General features: G+C 42.1%; 1 protein-coding gene across 1 annotated transcript; it reads left to right on the top strand.

Annotated features, from left to right (window-relative positions):
• The first annotated feature begins 8,593 nt into the window (after nucleotides 1-8,593).
• LOC118393535 (uncharacterized) lies at nucleotides 8,594-9,512 on the top strand. Its single transcript, XM_035786279.2, has one exon. The coding sequence runs from the start codon at nucleotides 8,679-8,681 to the stop codon at nucleotides 9,147-9,149; it is 471 nt and encodes a 156-aa protein (XP_035642172.1). The 5' UTR covers nucleotides 8,594-8,678; the 3' UTR covers nucleotides 9,150-9,512.
• Nucleotides 9,513-14,150: the final 4,638 nt, after the last annotated feature.

Genomic DNA, 14,150 nt, shown 5'->3' with positions numbered 1-14,150 from the left:
CCTTCCTGTGACATCGGGTGTTGTAGGTGTCCTATAGGTGTTCTCACCGTTATTGGTAATCAAGCCTTCTACTGTTGTTTCGTCTGCAAACTTGATGATTGAGTTGGATGAGGGCATGGTCACGCAGTCATGGGTGAACAGGAAGTATAGGAGGGGGCTGAGCACGCACTCTTGTGGGGCCCCAGTGTTGAGGATCAGCAAAGAGGACGTGTTGTTCCCTACCTTCACCACCTGGGGGTGGCCGGTCAGGAAGTACAGGACCCAATTGTACAGGGTGGGATTGAGACCCAGGGCCTCTAGCTTAATGATGAGCTTTGAGGGTACTATGGTGTTGAATGCTGAGCTATAGTCAATGAACAGCATTCTTACATAGGTATTCCTCTTGTCCAGATGGGATTGGGCAGTGTTATGGCGATTGCATCGTCTGTGGACCTATTGGGGAGGTAAGCAAATTGAAGTGGGTCTAAGCACTTCATGATGACAGATGTGAGTGCTACGGGGCGATAGTAATTTAGTGCAGTTACCTTTGCCTTCTTGGGTACAGGAACAATTGTGGCCATCTTTTAAGCATGTGGAGACAGCAGACTGGGACAGGGAGAGATGGAATATTTACGTAAACATACCAGCCAGCTGGTCTGAGCATGCTCGGAGGACGCGACTAGGGATGCTTTCTGGGCTGGCAGCCTTGCGAGGGTTAACACGTTTAAATGTCTTATTGATTCCGATTGGTCAGACCAGCGTTGAATATTACTTAACACGGGTACATCCTGTTTGATTTTATGCCGGAGTCGTGGTCAGATTTGCCAAAAGGAGGGCGGGGGAGGGTAGCAGTGGTTCAGAGTAGCAGTGGTTCAGAGTTTGCTGATAGAATGTAGGTAGCCTTGTTCTCAAATTTGCTTTGTTAAAGTCCCCCGCTACAATAAATGCAGCCATAGGATATATGGTATCCAGTTTGCATAAAGTCCATGGAAGTTCATCGAGGGCCGTGGTAATGGCTTGAGGGGGGATATACACAGCTGTGACATTAACAGAGGAGAATTCTCTTGGGAGATAATACGATCGCATTTGATTGTGAGGAATTCTAGGTCAGGTGAACAAAAGGACATGTGTTCTTGTATGCTGTTACAATTACACCATGAGTCGCTAATCATGAAACATACATTTCCTTGTCCTTGCTGAAAAGACTGGGAAACTGATTGCGATGCGGTAGCTAAAATACCTACTTCTCTAAAATGATTATTGTTAGGGATTGTAATGATTTACCGATATGGATCGTTTAAGATAGGAGTGTGCCGGGTCCACGGGAGCCCAAACCGATCCAAAAGTTGCATGCGTCAATCAGAAAATTAATTCAAACATTATGAACCGCCAGTTCACTAAAATGTTTTACTCATTTAATTGTACCCCCCCCCTGAAAATACGTCTAATCTTTTGTGACTGAATTTATGCATCATCTCACCCATTTGCCAAAATGTAATTAAGCATGTAAATGTGCATGACAGTCACTGATCTCGAAGTCAGTTAACAGCTGTGCGCACAGAGCATAGCTGCTCGTGCCAACGAGAGGTAGGCTTATCCCTGATCTAATATTTGTACATCTGTGCAGCACCTTCCGGATTCAAATGCTTGTAAAATGGCTTTCGCAATGTCAAATCATAGGCTTTATTAATTGGGTGACATTCAATGTAATTTGCTCGGTCATTGTTACCAAATGCGGTGTAGAAAATTGTGTTTTACCAGTGAAGTTGTGTAGGCTAGGCTATCGGAAGTGGACGCAACTCACATCTAACTGCTGATTGGGGCTTTTTGATTGGCGTGTTCACCATAAGAAATAGCTTTGGTAGTTTTGCATTAAACAGTCGTCAGTGCATTGGTCATTTGACTAGGAAGGACACCTTCTTCCAATCAACATCTACAGTCAACACAGGATTGAGGCGTCTCCTAGGGCAGCAAGTAGCCTAGCGGTTAGAGCGTTAGGCCAGTAACCGAGCCAACAAGGTGAAAAATCTGTTGATGTGCCCTTGAGCAAGGCACTTATCCCTAATTTGCTCCAGTGGCCCCCTACTACCATGGCTGACCCCATAAAACAACACATTTCACTAAACCTATCCAGTGAATGTGACAATAAAACTCCTCAATTCATAGGAGACAACTCTCCATCGGGGAGAAAGAACCCCATTCTTCTTCAATGGCTTCACGTCATCCAGGAAGACACCCAGCTAAGAAAGAACCCGGCCGTCAAATGGCCACAGTTTGAATGTCAAAGGAATTATCCTCGGTGGAGGCTGCCCCAAATGGTTCCCAATCAATGGGAGGCCCTTTACGTTAGCACGACAAAGAGATGTTGCAGTGTAGGCCCTGGGTGATACCAAGGGACCGGATTGCTAAAGTGAAAAGCTGCAACAAAAAAAAACACAAAAACCTTATATTGTACTTTTTCCAAAGGACACAGAGTTCCAAAGAGTATTTCTGATATCCATCATAACAAATGAATAATTGTGTAATTATGCTATGTCTCTCACTTTGTGTAATGAATTTGAGATATTTTTGAGCATTCAACAGATCTGAAGTTATTAGCATGTCAATTTTGGTATGCAAGGAACCACAAGGAAATGACAAGAACATTGAAATAGGTTTTGTGACTGCACAAAGAAAGTACAGACTGTTATGGCCATAATATGTTATGAAAAGAACCTAACTAAACCACACCTTCTTCTGCAACTGGACTCAAGTGGGAGTGATTGATCTGAAGCTTGGCCAATCAGACTTCATCACAGATAAATATCTGTGTTATGTTAATTGGCTAAATCAAAGCTAATTTCTAAAGATAAATATTAACATTTTACTTGCTAAAATAAATGTATCTGCTAAAATGGCAAGTGAATCAGTGGGTGATGGGGATTTCAGATTGCCTGTCCCCCAACTAATCTGATAGTGATAGATGCTCAGTCTGCCCCAATGCTCAGCTCAGGGTCATACACACACCATACACTGTAAAGCACTCACTCACACAAACAGTGTGTCACTCAGCTCAGAGAAGTCAGATCAGATAAATCCAGTTTAGAAAGGCCCAGCTCCTGAGCGCCATCAGCATTTAATATAGACTGTAAAATGAATGTGTTCATGCAACAAATGTTAGTGCATCGAATCGTTTTGAATCCTGAACCGAATCGCATTGATTCCTTCCACTAATCAAACTATTTCACTGAATCATTTCAAACTAAAATAATTGTTATGTTATCGTATCGGAACCCACGTATCAAGATGCGTACTGAATTGTGCTTGAAAGGAAAGATTCACATCCACTATTATTATTGTCTTACTTGAATATGGTCCTGGTGCTGGCAAAACTCAGGATGGGTCCTCAAACAACATCAACACCTCGGTCGTCGGACACGTTTAGCTAAAATAAACGCATTAACATGTAAGAACAATAATTTGTTATAATAACAGATACAGTGCATTTGGAAAGTATTCAGACCCCTTGACTTTTTCCACATTTTGTGGCATTACTGTAAGGAGCGACACCAGAGATGAGAAGCAGGTACAGGATGTTGAACATTTAATGCGGAACAAACAGGTAACAGGACAGTAACAGCGTCAGCACACGGGTATACAAAAACATACAAACATTACTGCAAAAGCAGGGAACAGAGCAGGGAACCAGACAGATATATGGAAGGTAATGACAGAGGTGATTGAGCCCAGGTGAGTCCAATAATCGCTAATGCGTGTGACGGGGGGAAGGCAGGTGTGTGTAATGATGATAGCAGGAGTGCACAATGCTGGGGAGCCTGGCGCCCTCGAGAGCCAGGGGGGGAAGAGCGGGAGCAGACTTGACAGTTACAGCGTATTCTAAAATTGATTCAATTGTTTATTTCCCTCATCAATCTACACACAAAACCCCATGATGACAAAGTGAAAACAGGTTTAGACATTTTTGTAAATTAATTCAAAATAAAAAACAGAAATATCATATTTACATAAGCATTTACTCAGTACTTTGTTGAAGCACCTTTGGCAGCAATTACAGCCTTGAGTCTTCTTGGGTATGACGCTACAAGCTTGGCACGCCTGTATTTGGGGAGTTTCTCCCATTCTTCTCTGCAGATTCTCTCAAGCTCTGTCAGGTTGGATGGGGAGCGTCGCTGCACAGCTATTTTCAGGTCTCTCCAGAGATGTTCGATCGGGTTCCATATTCTGTGAGTGTTTTCGTGGGTGATTGTTCCTGTCTCTGTGTAGTTGTTCACCAGAGAGGCTGTATAGGTTTTCTCGTTCCGTTTGTTGTTTTTGTATATATAATAGTTATTTCATGTATCGTTCAGTTTCATTAAAGAACATGAGTAACCACCACGCTGCATTTTGGTCCGCTTCTCCTTCAACAGACGAACGCCGTTACAGAGTAACGCTGCTTCGAGGGTGGCTGCTGTCAATGTGTTCCTGGTTTGAGCCCAGGTAGGGGCGAGGAGAGGGACGGAAGCTATACTGTTACACTGGCAATACTATAGTGCCTATAAGAACATCCAATAGTCAAAGGAATATGAAATACAAATGGTATAGAGAGAAATAGTCCTATAAATACTATATTAACTACAACCTAAAACCTCTTACCTTGGAATATTGAAGTCTCGTGTTAAAAGGAACCACCAACTTTCACATGTTCTCATGTCCTGAGCAAGGAACTCAAACGTTAGCTTTTTTACATGGCACATATTGCACTTTTACTTCTCCAATACTTTGTTTTTGCATTATTTAAACAAAATTGAACATGTTTCATTATTTATTTGGGGCTAAATGTATTTTTATTTATGTATTATATTAAGTTAAAATAAGTGTTCATTCAGTATTGTTGTAATTGTCATTATTACAAAAAAAAATAATAATAATAATAATTATCGGCCGATTAATCGACATCGTTTTTTTGGGTCCTCCAATAATCGGTATCGGTGTTGAAAAATCATAATCGGTCAACCTCTAGTAAAAATAAACCAATATAAAATATTTTGGATTGAAAAACACTTTCTTTGTAAACATTAACGACTAAAATAAAGTATGCAGAAAAGATAATGGACCTATATTTTTTATATAATATTGCACTGCATGAGGCAAATGGTAGTCACACCAGATACTGACTTGTTAAAACATTTTATTTTTTAGGTATCTCTGACCAACAGCTGCATGTCTGTATTCCCAGTCATGTGAAATCCATTGATTAGGGCCTAATTTATTTAAATTGATTAATTTCCTTATATGAACTGTAACTCAGTAAAATCGTAAAGAAATTGTTGCATTTTTAGTTTATATTTTTGTTCAGTATATATGCCACGCCCCGACTACATTCTGTGCCCACTATGTGTCACTAACTACATGTCGCGCCCACTGCCATTGAGGCTGCTTGCGCCATCTCTGGCCAAGCACTCCAGCACAGTAGGTGGCAGTAATGCACCAACATTGGATGCCAACCACCGAAAAAACCCACCGAAGTAGGCTGCTAGCTAGCTAGGCTAGGGGACGCCGGTACAGTGTCTTTTGCCCCCGCCTGCCTAACACTGATTTTCCGCAATTCTGTTAATGTTGCGGCAAGGGAAGTAGCTAGCTAGTGTAGCCAACCCAAATCACATTGATTCCTTCCACTAATCAAACCGTATTTCACAGAATAGTTTCAAACCACCAGGTAGTGATTACCCTCGCTGTAACGCCTCGGTCACACCAGCATGCGTTTTGGTACACCATAAGTACATTAGTTTCCATGAAACGCTGTGTTTGTCTTGCAGGATTGCGTTGCAGAGGCAGCTGCAGTGTGTTCTGTGTGGTGCGTATGTTGGATTTATCGAATTTATGCATCAAATTGTATGCATAGACGGCTTGACAGAAATGGTAGCAGAAGGTGAATGTTGAACTTTTGTGGCACAGTGTGTGCCGGCGTCCTAGCTAGCTAGCAGCCTCAGTGGCAGTGGGTGAAGCATGTTGTTTATGACGTGTAGGGGCCCCCGGCATGTAGTAAACGCCATCTGCAGATAGACCCTACTCTAAAATTCAGGCAGTAGGAAGCTCTCTCATCCATTATATGCAGATGATACAGTCTTATACTAAGCTGGCCCCTCCCCGGATTTTGTATTAAACACTCTAAAACAAAGCATTCTTAGTGCACAACAAGCTTTCTATGCCCTTAACCTTGTTCTGAACACCTCCAAAACAAAGGTCATGTAGTTTGGTAAGAAGAATGCCCCTCTCCCCACAGATGTGATTCCTACCTCTGAGGGTTTAGAGCTTGAGGTCGTCAACGCATGCAAGCATTTGGGAGTATGGCTAGACGGTCCTTATCTCAGCACATATCAAAGCTGCGGGGTAAGGTTAAATCTAGACTTGGTTTCCTCTATCATAATCGCTCCTCTTTCATCCCCTGCTGTCAAAATAACCCTGATTCTGATGACCATTTTACCCATGCTAGATTACGGAGACATAATTTATAGATCAGCAGGTAAGGGTTCTCTCGAGCGGCTAGATGTTCTTTACCATTCGGCCATCAGATTTGCCACCAATGCTCCTTATAGGACACATCACTCACTGCATTCTATACTCCTCTGTAAACTGGCCATCTCTGTATACCCGTCGCAAGACCCACTGGTTGATGCTTCTTTATGAAACCCTATTAGGCCTCACTCCCCCCTATCTGAGATACCTACTGCAGCCCTCATCCTCCACATACAATACCCATTCTGCCAGTCCCATTCTCTTAAAGGTCCCCAAAGCACACACATCCCGGGGTCGCTCCTCTTTTCAGTTTGCTGCAGCTAGCGACTGGAACCAGCTGCAACAAACACTCAAACTGGACAGTTTTATCTCTATCTCCTCATTCAAAGACTCACTCATACTGACAGTTGTGGCTGCTTCGCGTGATGTATAGTTATCTCTACCTTCTTGCCCTTTGTGGTGTTGTCTGTGCCCAATAATGTGTGGCATTACCATGCGGCGGTACAGATGGAAGTAAAAGTGATCTATTGGGAAGGACCATACAGAGGTCAAAATGATCATGACGATTGTGTAAATGGAAATGTGTCTCTTGTAAGAATGACACTGAGACAATTCATCATTACTACACTTGGGTACTGCAAACCAGCCAACATAATGGCGTGCAAAATCAATACACACAACTGTTCTGTGCATAATTTAGCATGCCATCATGCTGGGAAAGCTAGTGATTTGAAATCAGTACTCTATATGAAAACAACCAGTTCAATGTATTGATGTTGCTAGAGATGAATGTGATAAATTAATAGTAATGCGCCATTGTACGCGCCAGTCTGTTGGTAGCTTTGCCAGCCTATGAAACCCGTAAAACGACCAAAGAATAACGTTCATCTGTTCTAATATTAGCTTTGGTCGAACAGGGCTCAACTGGTCTTCGCCAACTGACCTTGCGAAGCACGTGTGCATCAATCACGTACGGAAAATGGGGTTTAGACATCGGGGGAAAAAAACATACTGCAAAACGTCATCTGTTGGTCATATGGCGACTGCGCCCTTTGTCACGCCCACCTAAAACCCGTTTTGATTCAGAAAAACATTATACGAAACATTGACAGGAATTAAATATTAATAACACATACATTTTACTCAGTTTGCAAATTGTTCCGCTTCTAAATGTTATGTAAAATGTAGCTCAAGTCAAGTGTTTGCTCTCCTATATTTCGCCCCAACTCTACTATCTTTCAAACTACCTCTACCCTATTGGCTGATAAAGCCCAATAATACCGATAGCCGAATACATTTGGCTACGTGAGAATCTCTTTTGAGCATTTTGATCTTGACTAGGGGTTGAAAAATTGCTGGGACCGGGACTGCGTCACATACATTTAACATAACACTGCGGGACCGCGGTCGGGCTAGGGACCAGTTCTTGCTAGAGCTGGTATGTGTCGGACAATAAGTCAGGGAGCGGTACGAAAAGTAACGTCATATTCATTGACATCATACATGCATGGTAAGATGTTCATGACAATAACGTTTACAAGTCAGCGAAAATACACATCACACACAAGCAAAACATTGATTGAAGTTCGGCGAGCTACAGTAGCTAAAGGTTTCCACTAGATAACACAACCACATTCATTACACAGCCACAAAATAAACATTGGCTACAACAATTAGCTATGTCTTCATTTATGAATATAGATAGACATAAGATTAGCAGTGTGGTTACGTCTAAAATAATTTTAAGGAGATAACTTGTAGAAATGGGCGGGGTTAAGCCAGAATTATGAGTTTGTGGCTGTGTTAACTAGTGACAACCCTAGCTAAATCCTGCTAAACGTAACGTAACTACCTTGCTGGCAACACGTAAACTAGCTAGCTGATTCAACTCACCACGGCAAATTTCTTGACTGCAACGGTATCTTGCTAGTCGTTGCCATTTGAATCGTTGATTTAGTTATCAAGAAAAGACTGCTTCACTAATCGGCAAAATTTTCTTGGCGCGCTCCACTTCAACAAAATGTGTTTTACGTCACTAAACTAGGTTTTACGGCATGTTTGCAACCAATCGTATCCGTTTATTTAATGTGGGCGGAGTCAAATTAATCTTTATAATATTTCGCGGCAAGCCTCCATTTCTTTTCCGACGACGTACCTCTCCAAGCAGCAGCTTTTCTCGTTCTGTTCGTAAAAGACAAAGAAACATGTCCGACGAAGGAAAACTTTTCGTCGGTGGCCTGAGCTTCGACACCACAGAGCAATCTCTTGCGGAAGCTTTCTCCAAGTACGGAAACATCGCAAAATGTGATGTCATCATGGACAGAGAAACAGGAAGGCCTCGTGGATTCGGCTTTGTGAAGTACGACAATGCCGAGGATGCTAAGGACGCAATGGAGGGAATGAACGGTCAGTCTCTTGACGGCAGAACCATCCGTGTGAATGAGGCAGGCCAGGGTGGCGGTCGTGGTGGCGGTGGAGGCGGTGGATTCAGAGGTTCCCGAGGCGGTGGTGGATATGGTGGTGGTGGCGGTGGTGGATATGGTGGCGGCGGTGGCCGTAGCTATGGTGGCGAAGACCGGGGTTACGGAGGTGGTGGCGGATACAGGAGCGGCGGCGGTGGTGGAGGCCGAGGCGGTGGATACTCCTCCGGCGGTGGCTACAGGGACAATAATTAGGGCCTAGGGAGGCTACGGGTACCTCTTGGGGCTCCTAAATGGACAGTTACGACAGCGAGCTATGCTGTAAACGAGTAACACTCCGATTCAAGATCATTTGGCTGACTTCAAGAAATGTCCGTGTTGACCGAAAGACTTTTGTTGTAATCTTAGTCCTATTCTGTGTTTAAGTATCTAGCTCGAGCATCTTTACATTTAGCCACGTGTGTCGGCCATTGATTTACAAACCATGTTCATGGTCTTGCCCAATAACATTCCACCTGGGGGCGATTTTGTATTTCTGGTCTGTGTATCATCAACATTTAAGATTATTTTTTGTCAATTGTCTTCATTGCGCCTATTAAAACGATTTGTTGAAACAAAGTATCTCACCAGTCATTAGTGAAGCCATTCTGCCATTTTAAATTAACGAAAAAGCGTTGATGTGATGTATTACTAGTTACGGTTTTTGTGCATTTTATTCTCTACTATTTGCCACATTCAAGAGACCGGTCCTTTAACGACGAAAAGGACTACTCACTCGAAAGTAGTTCATGGGGCAAATTCTGCCATGGTCATATTTTAGCTAAATGACCACGCGGTGTTCATAAATTTTACATAGTATTGACGCCCATTCTCAAACAATACGAATCTCAATCCGGAAGTAAAGCGGAAGTGGTCATCACTTTCAGCGGTGCAAGGAAATTTTTCAGTTCAACGGTGAATAAACAAAAACACGCCAGAAGCTACTTTGTGATAAGCGTGTCTAGTTTTCTACCGAAACGCCAAAGGCTTTTACAATTAAGTTAAGCTTTCCGTTGTAGGGTGCATTGTTGGGAGAGGTAACCCCAGGATTGACTAAAATTTTGTGGCCCCCCCTGCCAGTTTCCCCTAGTTACCAAAGGCAAAATTGGGTATATTGTGACCATGAATGCAGACAAAGTATGTTGAGGTCAAGTTTCAAGACTAATTTTAATGACATTGTGGACCACAATGTATACTGCCATTTCGGTTGTACAGACAGGTATGCTAATCATTTGTGAATACATTTGACTTGCTGAAATGCATGCAAATGTCGCCTAGTAGCACTTAGATGTGCTCTTATCAAAAAGGATTTGTCTTTTAATCTGGCACTTGAATCAAAGTATTTGATTCAAGAGACAAAATAGGCTGCCAAAAATCATTAACCCAAAGAATCCTGTCTTGTTGGAGGCTCAGACAGCCTACAAACTCTTTTGATTGCCTGTTTGTGCTTGATTAGCTGTATTTCTGATCACATACTGTACATTAGGCACAACACAGACCTCATTCTAGAAATCACTAGAAACTGGGCAACAATGTAGTGTATGTAGCCTTGGAAGCACAACACACAGCACCATGCCTGTTCAGTCCAGCAGTGAGACACAATGCTGTCTATCTGCAGGTGATGGAGGAAATGTCATAAAAATCACTCAATCATTCAAGATGACACTCACTTGTAAACGCTCTATATCGCCCCCCTGTTTATTTCCCCCCACCTACAAGAGAAAGAGCTGTCATAAAGTATAATTCAGTGAGAGATGTTGGCCTGGCCTACTCAGGCTCACTCAGCGTTCTGTGATTGAATTTGGACAGGCAGGCAATAATAATATATGCCATTTAGCAGACGCTTTTATCCAAAGCGACTTACAGTCATGTGTGCATACATTCTACGTATGGGTGGTCCCGGGGATCGAACCCACTACCCTGGCGTTACAAGCGCCATGCTCTACCAACTGAGCTACAGAAGGACTTGCAATTAATTTGGAGTATACAATTGTAACATAAAATGTATGGTTATTGTGTGTGTGTGCAGTGGAGGGTAAACACAAGTACTTTTTTTTGCACAACAGCTTGCTCACGTTTTGTTATGTATTGAAAGTATAAACTTTTTTCACTGCACTGCAAGCAGTGATCAGTTATTTTTACTACCACATCTGTGTGTGTGTGTCGATTGACCAAGATACAAGTAGCCTTACAAGGGCAGTTTTAGAAAAGCCTAGATAAAAAAAATATCCCAATTTGGTTTGGTGAAAAATGACATACAGGCCCTACCAGACTGACAATACATTACAATTATAATGTGGAGCTGATGATGGAAACTACCTACTGGTATGAAGTTAAAACTGAATTCACGCTCACTGCACTGATATAATCTCGCGATAACTCATACACGCAGCATCACTCGTTGATGGTGCCCCCTCCCTTCTCCCGCAGCTTCCATGGGTAATGCTGTTGCTGTGGATTTGATTGACGTGAAACATGTCGGTGTGGTGGTGGGAGCGAACCGGGATGCAGCTGCTGGCATGTGTGACGGTAGAACCTGTACCCAATCCACACAGCATCACTTTTAAAATGATTATAAGAAGCTGCTTTAGTATTATTGATCAGTTATGATTTTTATTTGAAATGAACAAACAGAACGCTGACTGGATTTATTAGATAAGGCTTGATCGGTTGTGTTCTGACTTGTATTTCTGTTGAGGAGGTATAGCCTAGGCTATCTGCATAATGTGTTTGACGATATAGCCCTCAGCATCAGTACCAGGCTCAATCAGAAACACCTTGATGAACCACCACCTGGAATACAAGGACTATTACAATGAATTCGACTTTCACATAGATCACATCTCGTTTCTAAACCAGTGTATATAATAGATTATAACACCACGTTGGCTGGCGTTTTGCAGGGTACTTTATTACATGGAGCTATTTCCACCTTTTTGTCCCCGAGTAGAGTATTTTTTGTTGAAGTACACATAAAAACGACCACTGCTCGCAAACTATGGACGAGGAGAATATGACAAAAAGCGACGAGCAGCATTTGAGTTTGCAAAAAGCTTTGCAGCAGTGCGAGTTGGTTCAAAATATGATAGACATAAGCATTTCCAGCTTGGAGGGTTTGAGGACCAAATGTGCCACATCCAACGACTTGACACAAAAAGAAATACGAACGCTGGAGGTAAGCAAAAGCACCCATTCTGTAGAATGAATAGGCTACGGCTACATTGAGGCTAACCAAGCTATGCATTTGGATCTAAATCAATGTGGGGTTGGCTGTCACGTCTGTCAATCAACATCAATGTACATTATTCAATGTCGTTGAAACGGCTGACTACTATACAATTGGAATACTGTGTTATTTATATGTTATATGCCTACAGCCTAAATGTGTTTTATGCAGTGTAATAAATCAAGAAGCTGTAGCTGCAGTGAGCGAGCTGTTGTGGGCTTGCGCATTCTGCAGGTGGTGGAAGGAAGGTGGAATGTTCAGCTTTAGCACCGTGCACTCTTCTCCACCCGAATTCTCCATGAGAACTTTGAGGCCTAAACATGATTTGTGTATGATATATATTATTATCGTCATCATTGCCATTATCATCAGCTCGCGCCTCTATTATCCGCCAGGCTATATTGCCACGACTGTTATGCAAGTGTGTATTAGTGAAATTGCTTCAAATTGTCATCTGATTTAATTGGCCCACAGGGTATTCCGTAAATTGCGTTATGTAATGGCCAGGATATTATCCAAATCCAATGTTGTGTTTTTTAATATCAAAACATAGATATATTTGTTTGTCAAATTAATAAAATAGGGTCTGCATACCCTGTGTACATTTCAGATGCACTTAGGCCCCAATGTGGTTGAGACTACGTAGACATTCCCTGGTGTGTTCTAGGCGGTGATTTCAAATGGAACTATATAAACCCGAGGCCCAATGTGATGGGACTTGATGTGTGTGAGTAAAATAGGGAAACTTCATTATCCTAAACATGATGAGATGGCATTGGCCTGCAATAAATGTATAATGACGTTTACGTGAACACAGATGAAGGAATAGTATGCATATACTGTTTGTTTATTAACTTAATTATGTAGTTTCCCTTTCCCCACTCATACAAGGAAAACAAATCCACATCTGTCACTCATATGGGCTTCATATGTATATAGGCACACCATTTTACAATATATTTTTAGGGATACTGTAAGTAGGCCTAGAGGCTGGAGTTGAATTGATTTTCAGTGTGGAGTAGATATTGAAAACATACAGTATGGCCCTAAAACTAGGCCTTCAGTATGGCCACAAATTAACTCATTAGCCTACATCTTAGTGTGAATAGAACATGCTGAATAAATACCATGATATGTCTAGCTGCCACAATTATTTGATCTAACAGAAGTTCACAGTGTGAAGTTCCTCACTCCCTAGCTACCAACCAAAAACACCACTTTGAAATGTCGGGCTAATAGTTTGACTCAGCGAAACTGTGCTGTGTCATGCAGGTATCTTCAGTCAGGAAAATCATGGTCGCATTAAAAACAAACAAAAATAATTTATACCATTGGCAATGGGCCTCTTAAGGCCCATTTAGGTGTAGTGTATGTGCAGGTGTTTGCATGCACATTGTTTGGGCCTTCTGAGGCAGAGGGCACAGTAGATGATTTACATAAAGTTGCCCTTCTTCCTGATTAGTTCTAATAGCATTTCATTAGCATGATGTAATAATGTATTCACAAGTTGTCACACCTTGGTCTTAGTGTTTTGTGTTTTCGTTGATTGTTTGGTCAGGCCAAATGGGTTGTTTTGTTGTATTTCGTATTGGGGTTTTGTGGTTATTGGGATTGCGGCTGAGTTGGGGTGTTGTATGGGCTTGGCTGCCTGAGGCGGTTCTCAATCAGAGTCAGGTGATTCTCGTTGTCTCTGATTGGGAACCATATTTAGGTAGCCTGGGTTTCGCTTTGTATTTCGTGGGTGATTGTTCCTGTCTCTGTGTAGTTTCACCAGATAGGCTGTAATTAGGTTTCACGTTCCGTTTTGTTGTTTTTGTATTTGTATAAGTTATGTTCATGTATCGCAATCCTTCATTAAAGATCATGAGTAACAACCACGCTGCATTTCGGTCCGACTCTCTTTCGACAAACGAAGAACGCCGTTACACAAGTGGTCAAGCAGTTGCCTGTCTCGCAGGCTGTTGATGTAAGAACTTTATGAATACATTTCA

This window comes from Oncorhynchus keta, chromosome 14, assembly GCF_023373465.1.
Source record: "Oncorhynchus keta strain PuntledgeMale-10-30-2019 chromosome 14, Oket_V2, whole genome shotgun sequence".
NCBI classification, from domain to species: domain Eukaryota; kingdom Metazoa; phylum Chordata; class Actinopteri; order Salmoniformes; family Salmonidae; genus Oncorhynchus; species Oncorhynchus keta.
The sequence above is the reverse complement of the archived record's forward strand: the minus strand, read 5'-3'. Positions and strand labels throughout refer to the sequence as shown.